This window comes from Mchenga conophoros, linkage group LG1 (assembly GCF_057382185.1).
Source record: "Mchenga conophoros isolate Kocher_MC1m ecotype Shallow Benthic linkage group LG1, M_conophoros_male_GT1.1, whole genome shotgun sequence".
Taxonomy (NCBI): Eukaryota; Metazoa; Chordata; class Actinopteri; order Cichliformes; family Cichlidae; genus Mchenga; species Mchenga conophoros.
In genome coordinates, this window is record NC_140526.1 from 1,700,924 (window position 1) to 1,720,796 (window position 19,873).

General features: G+C 45.1%; 1 protein-coding gene across 2 annotated transcripts in view; it reads right to left on the bottom strand.

Moving 5' to 3' along the window:
* Window positions 1–19,873, bottom strand: part of dok4 (docking protein 4) — a 54,467-nt gene that overhangs the window by 7,548 nt on the left and 27,046 nt on the right. Inside the window, exon 2 of one of the 2 annotated variants that reach the window (XM_085272798.1) lies at window positions 18,398–18,730. In XM_085272798.1, coding sequence (XP_085128924.1) covers window positions 18,398–18,463 — 66 coding nt within the window. In that variant the 5' untranslated portion in view covers window positions 18,464–18,730. Of the gene's footprint in view, window positions 1–5,969; window positions 6,874–18,397; window positions 18,731–19,873 lie in introns of those variants that run through there. The other variant, XM_085272872.1, reaches the window with a different exon arrangement.

Consider the following 19,873-nt stretch of genomic DNA (forward strand, 5'->3'; position numbering starts at 1 on the left):
TCGTTAATAAATCGTGAAAATTAGGTTTAAATTTCTGGTGAAAACTTTGTGCAGGAACTACAGTAACAGTAACAAGTCTAACTAAACGATCCACCTCATGTTGTGTAGCTTTCACACTTGGGCCTATTTATTTTACAGGCTCTACAATACATAAAATCAAAATTCACATGTTGTAATGTAACTGTAATTATTTGGGCTAAAGCCAGGAGCTGGTCTTTAATGAACAAGTGTGGAGCTCCTCACATATGTGACCTCTAAAAGGAAACCTGAGTGAGATTAGCTCTGATATAAACTCTCAGCATCACCCAGACATGGATCCATAACAATGATTTGGTCATCTTGTGTAATCAAGTTCAGCAGATGCTGTTTTCCAAAGCAGGTAGTAATTCATTCTTTTCTGAGGAGAGACGATTGCTGATGGACTGAACTTCAACCCAAGCAGCAACATCCAGGGAAAGAATGAAGATGAGCTGCAGTTCATCTAACGTCCAGCAGAGGCAGCAGTGAGTCAGTCCCCATAGACTCCCATGTTAAAACTTTACGGCAGAAATAACCATGTTTGCAGCCTGATACACAAACTGTTTGCTATCTGTGGATCCTTTCTCTTCCATAACACCTGCATAGGGAGGATGTTTCTAAAACTCACCTGTTTAAATTGTATTAAGGATTAAAGGGGCGTGGCCTATTTGACCGACAGGTGGATGGTTTCTTAAAGCCAGATGTAACAAACTGATACAAAATAAAAGGCATATATGGAAATTAAAATGTAATTAGTTTTTCAAACAAATTTGTCAGATGCTTCAATAAACTCTCCAGTTTCAAGGTTCAGGCTTTAGAGGGTTAACCTCCAGCTGCGTGGAGAGCATTAAGCCCGACTTTGACCCCGAGTACACGCTGGCCTTTAGTCTTTGACTCTGGCGACACTTTCACAGCGAGGAGACGTTTTCTGATGCCTGAAGAAACCAGACACGATAGGCTGATCAGAGCGGCTCTCGCCTCAGAGGAGGACAGTTAAGCTCATGTTGTCCTCCAGTGAGCACTTCAGGGTCGGGCTGGGCTGTTTCTCAGCACAGAAACTGGGAGATTTTACAGTGTTACTGGTGGTTCTTCTCCCACCATGGGTATGCCAAACAGGCTAAAAAATAATAACTAAAACTAATAGTGATGGTAATAATTACAGCCCAAACAGATCCTTGGAGACCTGATGAGACAAACAAGGGGAAATATCGGGTGGATTAAGTCAGCTTATATCATTTAAATGCTTTGAAACTGTCAACAAAATAAGAACTGAAAGAATCAAACGAACAGAAAACCTGCTGAACTACTAAACGTGTAGTTTTTGATAAGTTTTCAACATTTCTCCACTTTAGTTTCTGTTTTTACTCAATGAACATCTGCAGCGCTTTCATGGCCACCATCTGTACGGATCCTCCCTCCCCATCATTCGTCAGCCTCCTCCTCTTCATCTCTCCCTTCACTGTCCTCTGAAGTAATCAGGTCTCAGCAGACGGAGCTGTGAGGAGTGCTAAGTGAAGCTAAAGAGAGGAGACGGAGGAGGGAGATGGGAGGAAGGGGAAGATAGGAGAGCTAATTGCTTCCTTCTTGTAGCCTCAAAGATGAAACGAGTGCGGAGCTGTTGGGAGTTGCTGTAATTCTCAGAGGGGCTCGCTCAGATGAAAGCACGAGGAGATGATGATGTTATGCAGCCGAGGTGTTAGCGTAACCTTGAAATGCTGCGTTGGCACACTTTGAATGGATCCACGGCTGCTCTGTTTTTCTCTCAAATCACACATTTGTCCTTCGCTTGAGCTGCAGCGGCTGCAGACCGAAACCACACGATGCAGAGGCCCGGTTTCAACAGCTCTGCCAGAAAATGGGTGTGCTGCATGACAGCCGGCTGCTTTAGCAGCAGATCAGAGTTGAAATGATCGTATCCGCTCAAGATAGTTTGTGAAGTCGCTTCCTAGGAGCAAAGTGACCGAACCGGATCCTGTGACGGACTCACAAGTCAGAGTCACGTGACCCACAAACGCGTTTAAGCCACTGCAGGGTTTTTGGTGACCATCTTCAGAGAGCTCGGCTATCACAGACTGCACAGACACACAGAGCTGCTAATAAGTGCTCAGTCACATCCAGGTCTGCAGTGTGCATTACATGAAGTGCACGCTTTTCAGACCAAAAACTACTGTAAGCATCTAAAGCGCATTTTAAGATGAAGCGTCAGGACTGCAGCTGTTTGACACACACACAGTAATAACTTCACTGTGGTGACTTCCAGTTATTAAAGCCTCATAAATGAAATATCGAGCAGAGGAATCAGGAGGAAATAATGGAGCAAAAATAATAACATTATTAAACGTTAGACGCTGTGCTCGAACACTGCAGAGGACGTTTGGCTGTGTTCACAGTGCAAACCTCAGTGCAGCGCGACTGTGACTGTGCACGAGTAACATCAGCATTCAGCTAGAAGCTCAGATGAACCAGGTTTGTGGTCCTGCAGCTCAGGAGCCGGTCATCTACTAAGTCGGTGGTTCGATCCCTGGCTGCTCCTGTCTGCGTGTCAGGTACCCTTGGGCAAGACACTAACCCCAGGTTGGTCTGCAGTGCACTTGTTCCTGACGATAGCAAGAAGCTCCTGTATGAATGTGTGAACGAGGTGTTTGCATAAAGAGCTGTGAGTGCTGAGCTGTGAGTGCAGCCTGTGCAATCCAGCGTTAGCACAACAAAGTCAGTAACGTCATTGAAAAACAGTTTCAGATGCAGGTTTCAGTCATGAACAATGACGAAACAGCATCTGACACGCAGAGACACACCGGGCGCGGCGTTTCCCTGGGATCGCAGCGTTTAAGGAGGACGTCCGTGTGCAACCTGAATCAGCTCGATGCTGCCGGCTTTGTGAAAACTACAAAGATGGTGTGAAAGCGATCAGCTGGACTGGTGTGGTTCTGGATGGATTTAGTTGGCCTGGAGAGGCGACAGCTGCTGAGTAACAGCAAGAATTTAAGACAAAAACAAATAAAGTAATGTGAAAGATGAATTATGGTCTGCAAAGAAGGTGAGCTGTTTAAACCTATGAACACTGCGTCACGCATGGTGGAGGCAGCGTGACGGTGTGGGGCTGTGGTTAGAATAATAAAGAGGGAGGACTGCTTCCTATCAAATCAATAGTTCGATGTTTGAAACACGGACACAGGCGGGCGCTCCCACAGGACAATGACCCCAAAGCCCCGACATCAAGCCTACGCTGAAACTTCGTGGACACTTAAAGCTGTTTCTATGCCAGAAAACCAACTAATTTAAATAAAGTCGACCAGTTGTGCCAAGAAGCTCAAATATCCAGAATTATGCCAAACACTTGTTGACGGCTTCTAAAAGTGTCTGACTGAGGCGCTAACAGACATTTAAGGGACATATTAGTGCAGGTGTATAAGCACTGCAGGTGGATTAGAGAAAATCCAAAATGATTTCAAACCTGTGCAAATCATCCAACCCCATGCTGGACAGTCCTTCCTGGAAACAGAAGAGTTTAAGGAAATCATTAAAAGCCCCAAATGAGCCTGAAATTCATGCCCACGATGAGTGGATGGAAACTTCTGATCACAGCATGTTTGTCCAGTGTGCCTCAGACATGCAGGAACCGTCTCTCGTGTCCACCAGGGGGCGACTCTTCTTCTAGAAGTCACACATGATAACGTCCATTCTGGAAATTATGGCACTAACAGGATCACAAATGGATGATGCTTCAGGACCGGTCTGAGTGTGAGGCGTCCCTCGGTTTCTCAGGCAGACACGACCCTCGCTTCAGGTTTCGTTACACACTCTGTAAATCAATCCCTTGATGAAGGAAACCTGCCTCAGTTTAATGGACACAACTCCGAGGAAGCCCTGAGCTCTTCCTTCTTCTGATGTTACCTGTGACAGAGGGACTTGGAGGTATAAGGCTTTAAAAACAAACTCAGACGTTCTAGAAATCAATACGAACCAATGACATTTTGTCCTTGCGTTTAAAGGTGGCACAAACAAGTGCAACCTTTCAGCTCCAGCAGGACACACAGAGGATCGATGTGCTGTGTCTCAGGAAACGCCTGCATCTCTAACCAGCGTCCCCACAGGCACCATTACAGTTTGATCAGATCTCAGCACACCTGCTTCATTAAGCTTCTGGCCTCTGCGTCCCAACACCTCCACGCTAACAGCTGCACTGGTTCTGTACTGGACCACGAGCTCTTTCTGGTGATGACTTTGGTCTGATAGAAAATAAGGTCAGCGCGAGCATCGACCGGTGCAGTGACTGTGGGGCATCGCCTGAAAACACATTTAGTCGGTTACTGTTTGGTTTCCTGGTGGTTGAAAAACGTGCTGCGCGTCACGGAGAAGATTAAATCGTTCTCAGAGGACAGACTCGTCTACGGCAGAAATCTCCAACAGCGGAGAAGATGCGTGTACTGAGCCTCCAACCGATGAGCTAAATCCCAGAGGAACCAGGAAACGTGCACTTCAATTCAACTTAGTTTATATCACAACAACAGTCTCCTCACAGTGAAACTTTCTGGCTGAAGAACATCTTGCAGGGTGGCGTTGTTACTGACGTCCTCTCACGTCATCTGCGTGTTTTGAAAGTGGGCGTGGCAAACAAAGTGCCGATCTGACTGTGAACCCGGAGACAGCGACGACTCGAGCCTGACGAGTCGTTAACGTAGAACCAGAGAAGATGATAATCGTCCTCTCTGACTGTGATGCAGGTTTAAATCACCTGAGAGCTACGGCCATCTTTTATACCGCGGCGGTTTGTCAGTCAGGACGTCGATAAAACGAACCTCAGTGTTGCTCGATACGAGGACGAATCAGTCACGATTGTTTTGGGCAATAGTTGTACTCCTGGTTTAAATCAGCAGCTGTTTGTTTCCTCAACTTTCCAAAAACTCCCAGCGCGTGCGTGTGCATGTGTGTGTGCGTGCGCATGTGTGTGCATGTGTGCGTGTGCGTGCGTATGTGTGTGCGCGCGCGCGCGTGTGTGTGCGTGCGCATGTGTGTGCATGTGTGCGTGTGCGTGTGTGTGCATGTGTGTGCGCGCGTGCGTGTGTGTGTGCATGTGTGTGTGTGTGCGTGCGCATGTGTGTGTGTGTGCGTGCGCATGTGTGTGTGTGTGTGTGCGTGCGCATGTGTGTGTGCGTGCGTGCGCATGTGTGTGCATGTGCGCGTGTGTGCGCGTGTGTGCGTGCATGTGCGTGCATGTGCATGCGTGTGTGTGTGCATGTGTGCTGAGTCCGTTCATCTCTGTGCGCAGACGCTCATTTGTCGAGTTTACAGAGTTTTATGATGCGTACACGTCAACATGACGAATAACCTTGGCGCTGCCGTCAGGCCTGATGAAAGGGCCCGGCTGATTTATAAAACTTTTACAAACATTTTCACTTCTGAAGACAGAGCCGTGAACAGCGAGGGCAGAGTAACCACATCTGTGCGATCCGTCACCGTAACGACGGCAGCAGACGCAGCAGGCCGCGCCTCCACTCTCCTCTATCATTAGAATCTGTTTCACTCCGACTCGCAGCGAACACTAAAATCACAGCAATGATCTGCTGATCCAATAAAAGCAGAAACTCCACCCTCACCACTCAGCGGCCTTCTCAGGCACTTATTTTGAAGCATTGTCTTGATGAACTTTAATTTCAAAGATCGCTTCACTTAAACCTGATAAAAAAAAGCAAAAGCAAATAAAGTTGTACTTTACTAAGCTCTACTTCTTTAACCAGAGCTTCTTCTGTCTCTTTCTGATCGTTACAAACAGTCAGGACTTTGCTCCTGTTTCACCCGACTGACGGTTTCGGCTCAGGGTGAATCTGGCTGCCTGAGCTCAGCCACGGTCCGGTGTGGATGTGTCAGGAGTGTCGTGACAGTCGAGCCACGTCTGTGTCAAACAACACCTGCTGTAACTCGTGTCCACATAAAATGTGCCGGTGCCTTACCCGACGCATACGTGAGAGCCCGGCTTAGGCTGTCGGGATGTTCTGTGCCGATTCTCCGTGCAGCCTCTGGCTGCTCCTGTTCCAGCAGTTTTCCTCATGTATGACCTTTCGCCTGTTTCCTGGCTGCTGTCAGGAGGAGTCAGCTTCATCGGTATTTTGGTATTTTTGCCTGGTTTTCCGCCTGCTCCTTGTCTTTGCTGCCTGCTCCTGTTATGACCTCATGTGTACAGATGAAGTCTCTGATCTTAACTTTTTACCTGCTCTCTCTCCTAATCCACCAGCAGCTTCACATCCCGCTCCGACTGGTTTAATTCCTGCCAGGATCTTGCAATGAATCCTCAGCTTCTCAGCTTTCTTCTTTTGGAGATTAACTCCTCAGGCAGGATTAACAATGACAGCGACGGCGTGCTAATTGCTGCTGATGTCAGTCCTGAGTTTAGCGTGTTGAGGCAGAACTGTAATCCCCAAATAAGACACGATGACCACTGAGGAATGAGGAAAATCATTTAAAGCACCTCACACCTTACACCAGTCACAACACGGACGTTAAATGTAGGTGGAAAAGCTAATCCTCCTCTCTGAGTGAGGCAACGAGAGGCGGGTCAGGGTTTTCTCCTCATCATACCCGGGGATGAAGCTGGCTATCACCTCACTAAGCTAACGCCAGGTTTCCCACCTGTAGCTGTGAGCTGGAGTCTGAAAAGCTGGATGTAGAACAGCTGCTCTGTCCTAGGATCAGGTGCTAATCTCACAGGAGAAAAAACGGATCTTCCAGGACACTGATTGGTCAGCAGGCAGTGATTTCATAGCTGTTGATCTCCAACCTGCTCTGGCTGGGTTTGCAGCAGAGGTTCAAACCCTGCGGTCACCTGGATAAGATGAAGCCCTGCTTCACAGGAGTTGTTTTCTCGGTTTTTATGTCCTCGCCCTGCCTCGTGGTCCCTCCCCCTGAGGCGTGTAGTGTGCATGCCCCCCCGTCTGTATCACGCTGAGGTCTCTGTTCATGTGAGCTTGGTTTGTTTTCACACAGTGAAAAACCCAAATGAACCAAAATGTGCCGCTACAAACCAGGTGAGAATGTTCTGTCAGCTCATTGGCCAGGTGAGTCTGGGGCGGAGCAACAAAAGTAAATACAGGAAGAAGCTGCTGAGTTCTGGGCTACTGGAGAACACGGAGGATTCAGGCTAAATCACGGCTGGATCCCAGAACATGAAGCATGCGTGGCTTCGGGAAGGTTTTCAGCTTTCATTTACAGAGTAAACCTGGTCGTTACGTCGGACTGAGGTCAGATTACAGTCACGCCATCAACAGACCTGGGCGGAGACCACCGCCTCCACAGGCTCGTGGTGAGGTTGGTTTGGTGTGATTACTGCACACAGAGGAGGAAATTCAAGAAGCAGAGTTTGATTTAACGGGTGAAACACGGCAGGAGTGAAAACACCGTAACTGGATTAAAGTTGTGTTTTTCAGCACCTGGCTGTAACCCCCCCACCACTCACACACATGAATGACTCATCTGTACAAACTGAAATGACCTCTCGGGAATGCCGACATCGCCTCTAAAATTAAAGGAAAGCAGCTCGGCGGGAGGATACGTGGGTGGAGGTCAGAGGTCAGAGCGGGGAGGAGAGGTGGTGCCACGTCACGATAGCTCATTAATCTCAGCGGCTGCTTATGTAACAATGCCTTCAAGGTAAATCAAACTCGTTTCCAGATTCTCGGGACAGCAGGAGGAGACTCGTGATGGTGATACTATCTGCTTATCTCAGACACGTGTGAGCTGAAGCTGAGCTCCACGTTTTATTTTTGCCTTTCTTGATCTTCTGCTTGAACTCTGCTGTTCCCTTTTTCTCTTTAAACTTTCAGCTGATCAGCATTCGACCTGCGTGCAGCGTAAAGCACAGGTGGCGAGCTGTTAGCTTGTCGGAGGACTGCATGCAGATGCATCTCTGTGTTGGCTGAGTTTCATTAATCCTTCTCTGCACAAGCAGGCAGACAGCAGCGTGTTAGCATGAGTGCAGCTTTCGCCTCTGAGAGGAACAGCCAGCGCTTTGCTGCTTCCTCAAACTTCCAGGCTAGATGCAGATCACGAGGCTAAGTCACTCAGACAGAATTTGGGCAAACAGCCAGGTGGACCGTTTACCTGCAACCAAGGCCTGCTCAAACATGATTGGTCAGCAGAAGCCAGACATATGGAAACCCCTCCTCCTCATCAGCCTGAGACCAGAACTGAACACTGGACTGGTGCTGAGCAGGTGTCTGCAGGAAGCTGTTGAAATGAAAGCATGATAGTCTTTTATCCTGTCTTCCTTCTCAGATGGCCCCGCCCCTCCCTGAGCCTGGTTCTTCCTGTTAAAAGGGAGTTTTTCCTTCCCACTGTCGCCAAAGTGCTTGCTCACAGGGGGTCATATGATTGTTGGGTTTTTCCCTGTTGTATTATTGTAGAGTCTAGCTTACAGTATAAAGCACCTTGAGGCGACTGTTGTTGTGATTTGGCGCTGTGTAAATAAAGTTGAATTGAATAGTCTTGTAGCTGTGTGATAACATGTGGGGCTGGGCTCAAAGCCACTGCTCATGTTGTGTATGCTGACATAGTTTCAGCCGATGTGCAGGATGAGGAAACCCGTCCGTTCTGAGCATGTGCAGACAGCTGAAGTGATTCTGCTGCATCTGCTCTCCGGCTTGGCGCAGAGATGAAACTCATCTTTGGCCTTAAACGCGTCTGAGCGCTGCGTGCCGGATAAGCAGAGATCACAGCCGGCGTCTGGGGGGATATATATCCTGCAAATTAGCTCACCTATCACCTTCTCATGTGTCGTGTCTATAAGTTTAATCTGGCCTCGGGCAACCTCACATTTAATTCCATCTGTGGGAGAGTCTGAGGGCCTTCAGGGCGTTCATATCCATCACTCTCCTTCAGAATCAGAATCAGAATCAGAATCAGAATCAGAATGGGGTTTATTGCCAGATGTTGAGGTTTACAACATTAGGAAATTGCTGCGGTGCTTCAGTGCAAACAATAAGAATTAAAGTGCTATGTAGAAAGAAAGATATGTGCATGAGATATACATGAGAATAAGAATTATGAGTGCTACGTAGAAAGATATATACATGAGTGCAGGTGGTGATCAGTGCCAAACATGAAATGATCAATAAACCCACATGAATAATTCAGTTTGTTTTTTTAATCTGGTGATGAGTGCCCAACATCTTTCTTTTCTCCTGCTCGATCAGCTCCGATCCAAACGTGAGCTCTTTGTTCCTGAGCTGAACACACAGCCGCTCGACAAACCAGTGACCGATCTGCAGTTTGTGCTCCGTCGGTATCGGCCTCATTAACTACGACGCTTTCACCTTCATCTCATCCCCGGAGACTCCAGGAATAAAGTACCGGAGTACAACGTTCCCTCTAGAACTTCATTTTATTAACATAAAGAATATTAACATGATTTATTATTTCAGGAAACTTAATTAATTTGCTTTTTCTATCAAATAAAATTGAATAATTTAATACATTTAATAAAAAAGTTTTTTCTCTCACCAGTTCATAATTTAGTTTGTGATGACGTATTTACATTTATTGAAACTAAGGCTCTGAAGCGGTCCTGTGTCCACACAGACAGGAGGCGCACAGGGAGGCAACACAAAAGAAAGGAAAGATGTTACCGCAGAAATCCACCGACCGAGTCAAAGACCAGGACGGGGTTGTTTTGCAGGAGGAAGGTTTAAACATGAACCATTAATAAAGAAATCCACACAGAGTCCAAAAGCAACGGGACGGAGAACTCAGAGAAATATTCATTTTCAGCTTCAGCAGTAACTTTTCACGTAAACGTTGTTTAGAATAAATCGTTTCCTGAAGTCTGGAGCCCGAGCACATCCTCAAACGCTGCATCTCAGAACCACACGGGGGTCGTTCGGTCTGGACCGTCGCTGTTGGAGAGATGCGTTGGTAACTTTGTGCTCGCTGGCTGCAACGCAGCATCCGCACACACGGAGCCATTACTGGAACAGACGCCCATGAACCTGTGCAGGACTCAAACACACACTCGTCTCCTCTGAGGCACGTTCGGCCTTCCAATCTCAAAGTTTGGAAAGCATCCAAGGCGCCAGCGAGCGGACGCAGCTGAAGGATGGGAAATGTATTTTACAGCTCAGAGGAAGTGGAAAAAACTAGACGAGCATTTGTTTCGCTGCACCCAAAAGGCAGAACTCAGCACACAGACGGATGGGGAACATCTCACATATGTTTCGAGACGTGGAGCTTATTAGCAATCTGAATGCATCGACGTCATGATTAATCAGCGGGAGGCGGTTTGACAGGGCGTGTGTGGGATGCTCTATGCCTGGAGGCTGATCAATACCAATCTCATCAATACTGTAGTTCATTATCCAGTGAGGGCGGTGGAAATGCTAAGGCAGGAAACAAAGAAGAGACTCGCACACAGCTGAGGTCAGCGTGGCGGCGCTGCGTGGCGGCCCTTTTCCTTCTGGCTTTGTTGTTCCTCTTGAGATAAATGAAGCGTGACTTTGGCAGTCCATCTATCCGGCCTTGAGGAGGACCTCAGCTGTGCCATTCCTCTGTGCCCCGAAGATGCAAAGACTAACTCAGATAAACCGCCGTTCACCTCTGTTCCTATTCGTCTCTCTGCAACTCTGAGGTAGCTCGCAGAGACGCTCGCCCGCCAAAAGCTTCAAATGTGAGGCTTCTGACGTGCTAACAGGGGGAAACTCGGGGTTTCTCCATGCTGGCCTTCAGTATCTACACTGAGCTGACAATCACCTCCAGTCGGTCTCATGTCAGGTGAACCAGAGACTGGCGACATTATACCCTCTGCTTTTAAAATGACGTCTGATTGGATAGAAACGTCCTGCTCACCTGAGCTCTGAGTTTTTCATCTCAGCTGCAGGTTTCAAGTCTTATTGAATAAAACACGATATTCAATTATAAAATCATGGCCCGTTTAATCAGAAAGGACATAGGAGAGGGGGAGGGGTTTGGGGCGTGGCTACAGTGTGATTGACACGTTGCTGTTGTATGAGCGTGCAGGTTTCGGGTACGAGAAGAAGGCGGTGCTTAAACGAGGTGACCGAGCTTCTCTTTAAGCTGCGTCACTGAGTTTGTGCAGCTCAACATAAGGAAAGAGAACTGGGGTGAAGTGTATCAGGAGCAGGACGTTAATAGTCGTATAATGAATTCCTTAGAATATTTACATTACTGTACAAAACCAACTGTCCAATAAAGCAGTATAGTAGGAAACATAAATATATGGACTGTCCATGGATAACAAAAGGTCTGCAAAATGCATCTATAAAGAAAAATGCTCTATACAGAGAGTTCTTAAGAACGAGAACTGAAGATGCTGAAATCAGATACATAAAGATATAAAAATAGGTTAATTAATATACTTAGATTTAGTAAAGCAATAGATAAGCAATTAGATATAAATAGAAATAATAATAAAAGATTATAAAACGTGGGGCTGGACAAAAGAACTACAAGTATTTCATTTGTAACGACCATGAAGAATATGGATGCTGTGACAAACAGCCTCAATGAACTCTTTGTAACTATGGACCAAATTTAGCAAGAACACTCGTCCTGGGAGAGCACAGGACAAACCGGACACACTGATAGACAGAAATCCATATTCTATGTTTCTCACAGCCGTTGATGAAAATGAAGATTTTGAAATTGTCAAAAAATGTAAAAATCAGAAATCTTTGGATTGTAATGATATTGATATGATCGTGGTTAAAAGAGTCATTGAGGCTGTTATAAAACCGTTTACATACATCTGTAATTTATCATTTCAAACTGGTCGATTTCCAGACAGAATGAAAATAGCAAAAGTTATACCTCTATACAAATCTGGAAACAAACACCATTTCACAAACTACAGGCCTGTCTCTTCACCACCTCAATTCTCAAAAGTTCTTGAAAAACTGTTTAAAAACCAACTGGAAAAATTAATAGATAAACATAAACTACTCACTGAGAGTCAGTACGGATTCAGATCAAGCAGATCAACATCATCGGCACTATTAGATTCAATAGATTACATCACAAATATGTGGCTGGGTTATTCATAGACTTGACAAAGGCATTTGACACTATAGATCATGATATATTAATAAGAAAACTGGAACGTTATGGTGTCAGAGGGGTCGCTTTAGATTGGGTCCGGAGTTATTCAAGTGACAGGAAGCACTTTGTGAAATTAAATGGTGGTTGCTCCTTATGTGTGGACATTGCTTGTGGTGTACCCCAAGGGTCAGTTTTGGGTCCAAAATTCTTCAACTTGTACATTAACGACATCTGTAAAGTGTCCAAAGTATTAAAAATGGTTCTCTTTGCTGACGATACAAACATTTTTTGCTCTGGTGATGATCTGCAGAATTTATTGGAGGATATGACTAATGAAATAAGTAAAGTGAAGTTCTGGCTTGATAAAAACAAATTATCATTAAATTTGAATAAATCTAAACTGATGTTATTTGGAAATAGTAGTTTAAATACAAATGCAAAGATTCAAATAAATGGTGTTGATATTGAAAGAGTCAGTGAAAATAAATTTCTGGGGGTAATAATAGATGAAAAACTTAACTGGAGAGCTCACATAAGATATATTCATTCCAAAGTATCACGAAGCATTGCAGTACTAAACAAGGCAAAACAGGTATTTGACAGAACATCACTTCATATTCTACTGTTCACTGGTTTCACCATACTTAAGCTATTGTGCAGAGGTCTGGGGCAATAACTATAAAACCACATTACATTCACTTTTTACTCTTCAAAAGAAAGCAGTTCGAATCATCCACAGTGCAGGTTATAGGAACATACAAACTCACTATTTTTGCACTGAAATATTGAAAATTGACGATCGAGTGAAATTCCAAACAGCACAAATTCTATTCAAAGCAAAAAATAAAGAACTGCCAGGAAATATATTAAATGTATGTAACTTCAAAACAGGGAAGGTCCGTACTACAAGAAAAAGCTTTTGTGTTTCTGTGCATGGAGTGAAACTGTGGAACAGCCTGAATATGGAATTAAAGCAACGTCCAAACACAAAACTGTTCAAAAAGAGTTATAAAAATATGATCTTCTCCAACTATAAAGAAAAGGAAAATATTGAAATTAAGTGAATGTCTCTATTTAAAAAATAAAAAATCATGATGTGATATTATAGGATATAGTATATCAGAAATCTGTTCACTATTTTTATTACAAATTATATCAGTAAGGAAGCAACTAAATATTAACTGATAATTTATGGCAAAGGGGTGGGATTAAATAAGTGTTTACTTCTTCCCTTTCAACATGTAAATGAATCAGAACGGCAGCTATATTGAAATGCATTGATTTTTTGTATAGTATTTTTCCCCTCTCTCTTATTTTCTTTAATAAATGTACCTGTATATTGTTTACATGTTTGAAATAAATTACCAATCAATCAAAGTCACAAATCCGATTTATCCAGGAGGAGAAAATCGGACACAAAGCGCACCGAGTCCAGTCAGCTGGTTTGGGAACTCCTCGGTGTTCATGTTCAATAACAACCCACAAATCCACAAAGAAATGTGGCCTTAACATCATCTCTGATCCCTCTGCTGCTGCAAAGCCTCTTCATATCTGCCAGAGCGCTCCACGGGACGACGAAGGGCAAGACCGCGGGCAAGACTGAGCTGGAATAAGGAAGCAAATTTAAAAGGGCAAAAACACAGAGGGAGAGGGGTGGATGGCGCACGGGAACGCCGAGGAAGGATGCAGATAACGAGACAGAAAAGGAAGAGCTGTGCAGAATCAGCACTGAGGGCAGAAAGCAGCACAGGGAGAAAGCGAAGACGGAGAGCAATTAAACGGCAGGGCAGTCAGAGACGACCGGGCAAAAATACGACATGAGATAGTGTTCAAAGCAAACAGAAAGATTCCCAAAGAGAGCGAAACGGAGAAGGAATTCTGCTGTGGATAAGTAGGTCTGCCTTCCAGCTGGAACACGCCATTACATGAATTATTTCCAGATAAAACGACCATGCCCGGGCCAATCAAAACCACTTTAGATCCCTCAATTCATCACTCGCTTCATGGACCAATCATTTCTTTTTCAGATTTCAGAAGTCCCAGAACTCCTCCAAGTGATTAACCGCATTTATAAAAGAGGGGAAAAGAACAAAAGCCCACGACGATTAGAGCTCCATCCCTCATCTTCATGATGAAGGACAGAAAACAGTCCTCCTCAGAGTCTGAGCAGCTAAAGCAAAGCTGAGAAGACACACAGACCTCAGCAGGGAAATAATCTACACCGACTGTCAGAGCCCTGCTTCTGTTTCAGTTAGGAGTCAGAAAATCCGAGAACATTCATCTTCCTGCTTTTAAAAACAGCGTCACAGGAAAGACTAAATATGACCAGATGATGGCGCTACAGAAAAAGTCAGAAGGTCACAGAAACTGCGATTCACAACGTTCGTAAAGAGGGCGTGGCTACAGGGTGATGCCCCCGGTTGTTGGTGATCCCTCTCCCGTCACTGGGACTCAGAGTGGCGAGATAAAATGATGCTGGATTACATGCGCGCCTCATTTCCTGTAAATCCCTCGTGCACCCAAAAGCAATTTGAATCCAGTGCACAATCAGATCGCTCCCTCGCTACCACTGAACGTTAGAGGCTATAAAATCAGGATCTGGGTTTTATGACCTGTTATTACACTTGTTGTAAAGGCTTGTTTCATCCAGACAAACAGGTTCATTAACGAGCAGCTGCATGTTTGTCACGTTTGCTCATTAGCATAACTGATGCCGGTTCATTCCTGCTGTGCGCCATTTGTGGGTTTCGTTCACAAAGCTGAACGTAAACAGCAGAAACGAACCCTGCAGAGCTTCACGGGTTCTGCAGCTGCAGATCCAACAGCAAACTAGGCAGAGTCAGCATGAGGCCATCGGTGGATGGACAGGTAAATGCTGTAGCTAGGTTCAGATTAGCAACAAAACCAGCGCGTAAACAGAATCACAATAAAACGTTCACGAAACTTCTGGATTTCATGTAATTTCAGGCTTGAGTTCTGATTACAGATGTTTGAAATCATAGCAAACACAAACACACAACACACACACACACAGGTGTTCACGTACATCTCCAGGTAAAATGTGTCTGTGCATGCTGAGTTTACTCCACAGTCTGAACTTCAGTGGTGTGCGGATTGATACGGAAATATTGGTTTTAGTCATCTGGGTTAAACTTGCAGTTAATCATTAACAGGAACAGAGTGGAACTATTTTATTGGGACTGTCTAAAGGATTAGTAGGAACTACTTCTTCCACCTGTGAAATACGTCTGTATCAATGCATCAAGGCTCATGCGTGCTCGCTCGCTCTGTTGATCATCGTAAGCAGAGTCGTGTTTGGAGCTGTGTCAGCAGAGGCGAGGTTTGTGACACGTGTGGCGAGCGCTCAAACCTCGTCAAACACAAACAAAAGTAAATCATAGCACAGGATATGATGATGAGTTTGTGATGAGGCGACCTGATGAAGAGGAGGAGAGGAACAGGTGAGGAGACAGATGTCGCTCGCCGAGTCCTGTGGCGCTGAAGGCAGGAACGATCCAGGCGCACGGGGAGAAAACGTGGAGCTGCTGGCGACGAGTAGAACTGTTGCTGAATTTGGGAAAGTGCCTTAGGTTTTTGTTTTCTATGTTTAAGTGATGGGAATTCACCGCATCCTCAAAACTACAGATTCCCATTTGTTCAAAGTGTAGAGCTTTTAAAGTGGATTAAATAGGCTACGTATCATTAAAATATACAGGGTTTTTGCAGTAAAACAGTTACTGTAGTATTTAACAAATAAAAATAACTCAAATATTTCATACATAACATAAATAATAACATATAAAATATTTCTCAGCTTTTATTTTCAATCACATTTGGCTCTTGATGTGGAGGATTTGAATCTGCTGCAGCAAGTTTTAGCTGTGTGAGATTTTTCAGCCCAGCCTCACACGTGAAACAAGACCATTACTGACCTTATTTCAAGACTCTGACTAACACTGGCTAACATTGGCTAACAGCGACTAACAGTGGCTAACACTGGCTAACAGCGACTAACAGCGGCTAACAATGACTTACAGCGGCTAACAATGACTAACAGTGGCTAACAGCGACTAACAGTGACTAACACTGGCTAACATTGGCTAACAGCGACTAACAGTAACTAACACTGGCTAACAGCGGCTAACAATGACTTACAGCGGCTAACAATGACTTACAGCGGCTAACAATGACTAACAGTGGCTAACAGCGGCTAACAGTAGAAAGAGACTGTACAGTAATACAGGTAAACCCCAACAATCAGAGTAGGAAGAACCTGGCCACAGCAGGAAGGAAAAACTCCCTTCTAACAGCAAAAAACCTCCAGCAGGACCATCCTTAGCTGAGTTCCCCTCTCCTTTGTTTGGAGTTCTGACCTTGATTATACTCAGTTTAGTCTTTAGGGTTTTTAGTCATAGTCTTGTCTCCCTGTTAGGTGTAAGTGATATATCAGAATCAGAATACTTTATTAATCTCTAGGGAATTTATGTATGTTTTATTTTGTTAACCCTTTCAGTTTAGTTTCTCCAGCTGTCTGCACCTGTGCTGTTCCTTGTGTATCTCTGTGTCTTCAGTTTCTCGTCTTCTTTGTTGGTGCGTTTGATATAAAATACTGTGATGTTTCTCGTTAGTTTGTTTTTCTGCTTTCGTGTTTTACCGTTTGGGCTGTTTTCCTGGGACTGTCTCCACTCACTCATTCAAAGTACATTTTGTGTTCACGTTGTGCCTCCCAGTGTTCAGGCTGCATTTCGGGTCTAGATCCGCACTCCACCACCACACAAACCTCTGACATCATCGTGTGAAATCAGGGATCCAGAAAAATAAAGACTCTCGCTTACATGCATCAAATCAGCCAATCCAAACATCTTCCAAACTTGTTATTCCAGTTAGTCGTTGCCGGATATTCCAGACCGGGATAAAATGCTGGGAGTGCTAAAGTTGACTTTGAATTTATTTTAAGATGACGTCCAGCAGTGCTGCTGGTTTTCTGATATTCAATCGGACCTAGAAACAAAGTGATCCTTTCCCAGCGTTTGTTCTGTGCACTGAAAAAGTTTGAACGAGCCAGCAGGAGCAGAAACCACCCACAGTTCCTCTCTGTGTCTCACATTTATGAGCAAGGCTTTAGAAAAACTCTGGAACAAACAGAGCGGTCAGTGTAGGTCAGGCAATAAAACTCAACAGCATTATTTCCCACAGGCCACATTTTTCTTTATATGCAATCCATTACCTGAGCTAAAACTTAAGGATGTGAAACTTTATTCGGGTAATATCAGAGTTCACACAGGAGTGGGAATTTCCTGCATCCCCTCTGAGAGCTGTTCACTCAGCTCTGGGAGCGGCGATAGCAGCGCGACCATTATTTGAAGCGAGCTGGCGAACAGAACCTGACTTTAATTGATTTGCGTTCGTTCCATAATATAAGTCGTGCAGAGTTGAACTGTGCCGCCTACGCCGTCTGAATGCAACTCACTCAAATTAGCATTGTCCGTGCAGCTGACGTGGAGACGTGAAACTGGATCCCGCGGCTGTGAGGAGACGCACTCTGTCTCCAAACCCAGTGGGAGCAAAGTGAGGCTGGACTGAGCTGCTTTTCCAGGACAGTAATATTCAAGGTGATGGTCAGTGCAGCGGGACAGCCTCAGGCAATGTCTGTATTTACACCCATACACAACTTCATCTACGGCCTGTAAGCTCCGGCTGAGCCCGGCAGGCCTGCTCACACCAGGCCGCTGAGGTTCATAAGTGGCCTGACATCATTAAGACATCAGCGTAAATCCAAAAACTACTCCTGTGTGACGGCACTCTGCTTCTGCTGCTGTCTGCAGCTTCTTTTGGGACCATTTGGTTTTTCACAGCTGTGAGCATCAAAAAACAAAATCCCTTCACTTCTCCACAGACGGCCAGAACAGGAAGTGAGAAAACAGGTGTTTATCAGCATGTCTCAGTTTCACAGCCACATCCATCGCGTCCACATCTAGGCACTATTTTTGGTTTTATATGTCTTCCTGCTCCTAAAGACCTCCACCCCATCGCTGTTCATACTACACCCATGTAATTATCTTAGAAAATACAAAAACACAGCAATGGTTACTGCGGACATTTTTCAGGGAAAATGAGCCAACAGAACTTTTTCTGTAGTTTTCTGTATTCGTGCTGACAGGTTTCTTTCATTTCTTTATCACGTAGAAAAACTGAGCCGTGCTGCTGAAGTTTCACTTCTTTTTCCTACATTCGGACAGCTCAGGGATTAAATGTGCAGCTAAACATCTTTACACTGACACTGTTTCACCCGGCCCGCTGAAGATCATGTTTAAATGGAAGAGCTGAAACGCCCACTCACCCCCAGCTTGCGGCTGCGCATGCGTACGTAGCCCTGCTTGACGATGTCATTGAAGTTGGAGGCCATCTTTGAAGGCCGCAACACTGGAGACCATCCAGATGTTTCCTCCTTCACTCGTTCAGCTTCTGTCACTGACAGTCTGTCTGTCTTTTCTTGGACTTTTCCACTTGAAAGTAAAAAAACTGAACCTTTTCTTCGCCTGTCCTCTTTCACAAAACTCCCAACATCCTCCTCTTTCCTTCTCGTCTCCTCTGGCTGAGGTTCCTCTCCTTTTCGTCTTCCTTCCTTCTCATTCCTTCATCCTCAGACAGCTCATCTCTCCAGCTGGCATCTCTGAGAAATGGACCGACAGTAAGATGGAAAGAAAGAGGGAGAAGAAATGGATATATGTTCATTATTCATTGAAGAGCGAGGTGCACAACATTAACGTGCATTATTCATGCCGCTGGCACACACTGAACTCTGAGGGGAAGCATGCAGTGGGATTGTGCTGAATGTACAGTTTCCCGTGTGTCTGCTTGGATTTCAGTTTCCCTGTTTGATTGTTTGCGTTTCTGTGTGTGTGTGTGTGTGTTGCACAGCGACATAAAGGAAATCAGAGGAGGCAGCTTCTATTAGACGGCGCTGAAACCAGGAAATAAAAAGGTTGGAGCGTTGAGCGTTCTCTAATCAGAGCTCCGTTCGTCAGCCGGCTTCCATCGCGCTACATTTGCATTTCAAACGGCCCGACCTCCTCGTGCTCTCTGTTCAGCAGTCATTATGAGGTGACAGTGTAAACACAGCTCTGCCGTCCTCGTCGTCTTCATTTGTCCCCGTGAAGCTGATTCAGTGTTAACAGTCACTGCTTCTATGTAAATGTGCAGTTGTACTCTCTCTGCAGCCGCCCACGACTCTGATTTGCTCACTGATTCAAAAACATGTGGTGTTTGATTTCTGCCGGCCAATTCATACTGACATACATATCTGGATATGTATCTGAGATAAAACGAGGCTTTGTGGAGCTCGTTATGTCACATATCATGTCTTTCTCTGTCTCATACTGAACGTGTATGTAAGGAATGACCATCGAGCAGCAAGACTCACGCAGGCAGAGACGAGTTCATATTTTTATTTATCGAAGCTTCAGCTCGCCAGCTTACACGGCAGCTGTGAAGCACAGCAAACCAAAGGGCTCTCTGACTGCTAATTATACCAGATAAGCCACGCCCACGATCCACAGGGGTGTCTCCACACGCCCCAATAAAGACAATCAGCCACATAAACCTTTATATATTATAATTTAGAATAAAACGATCACCCCAGTCTATTCCTACTCATATATTTACATTTCAAACATATCGACCTGTCTGCTGTCTGAAACGTGCACGCAGAGCTCTGATGCTCTCTTGGATGGCTGCTGTTTAATCACTTCATTGGCCGCTGTGTTTGTGGACCCAAACTGAAGTTTAACAAAAAGCGATCCTTTATCATGGCTGT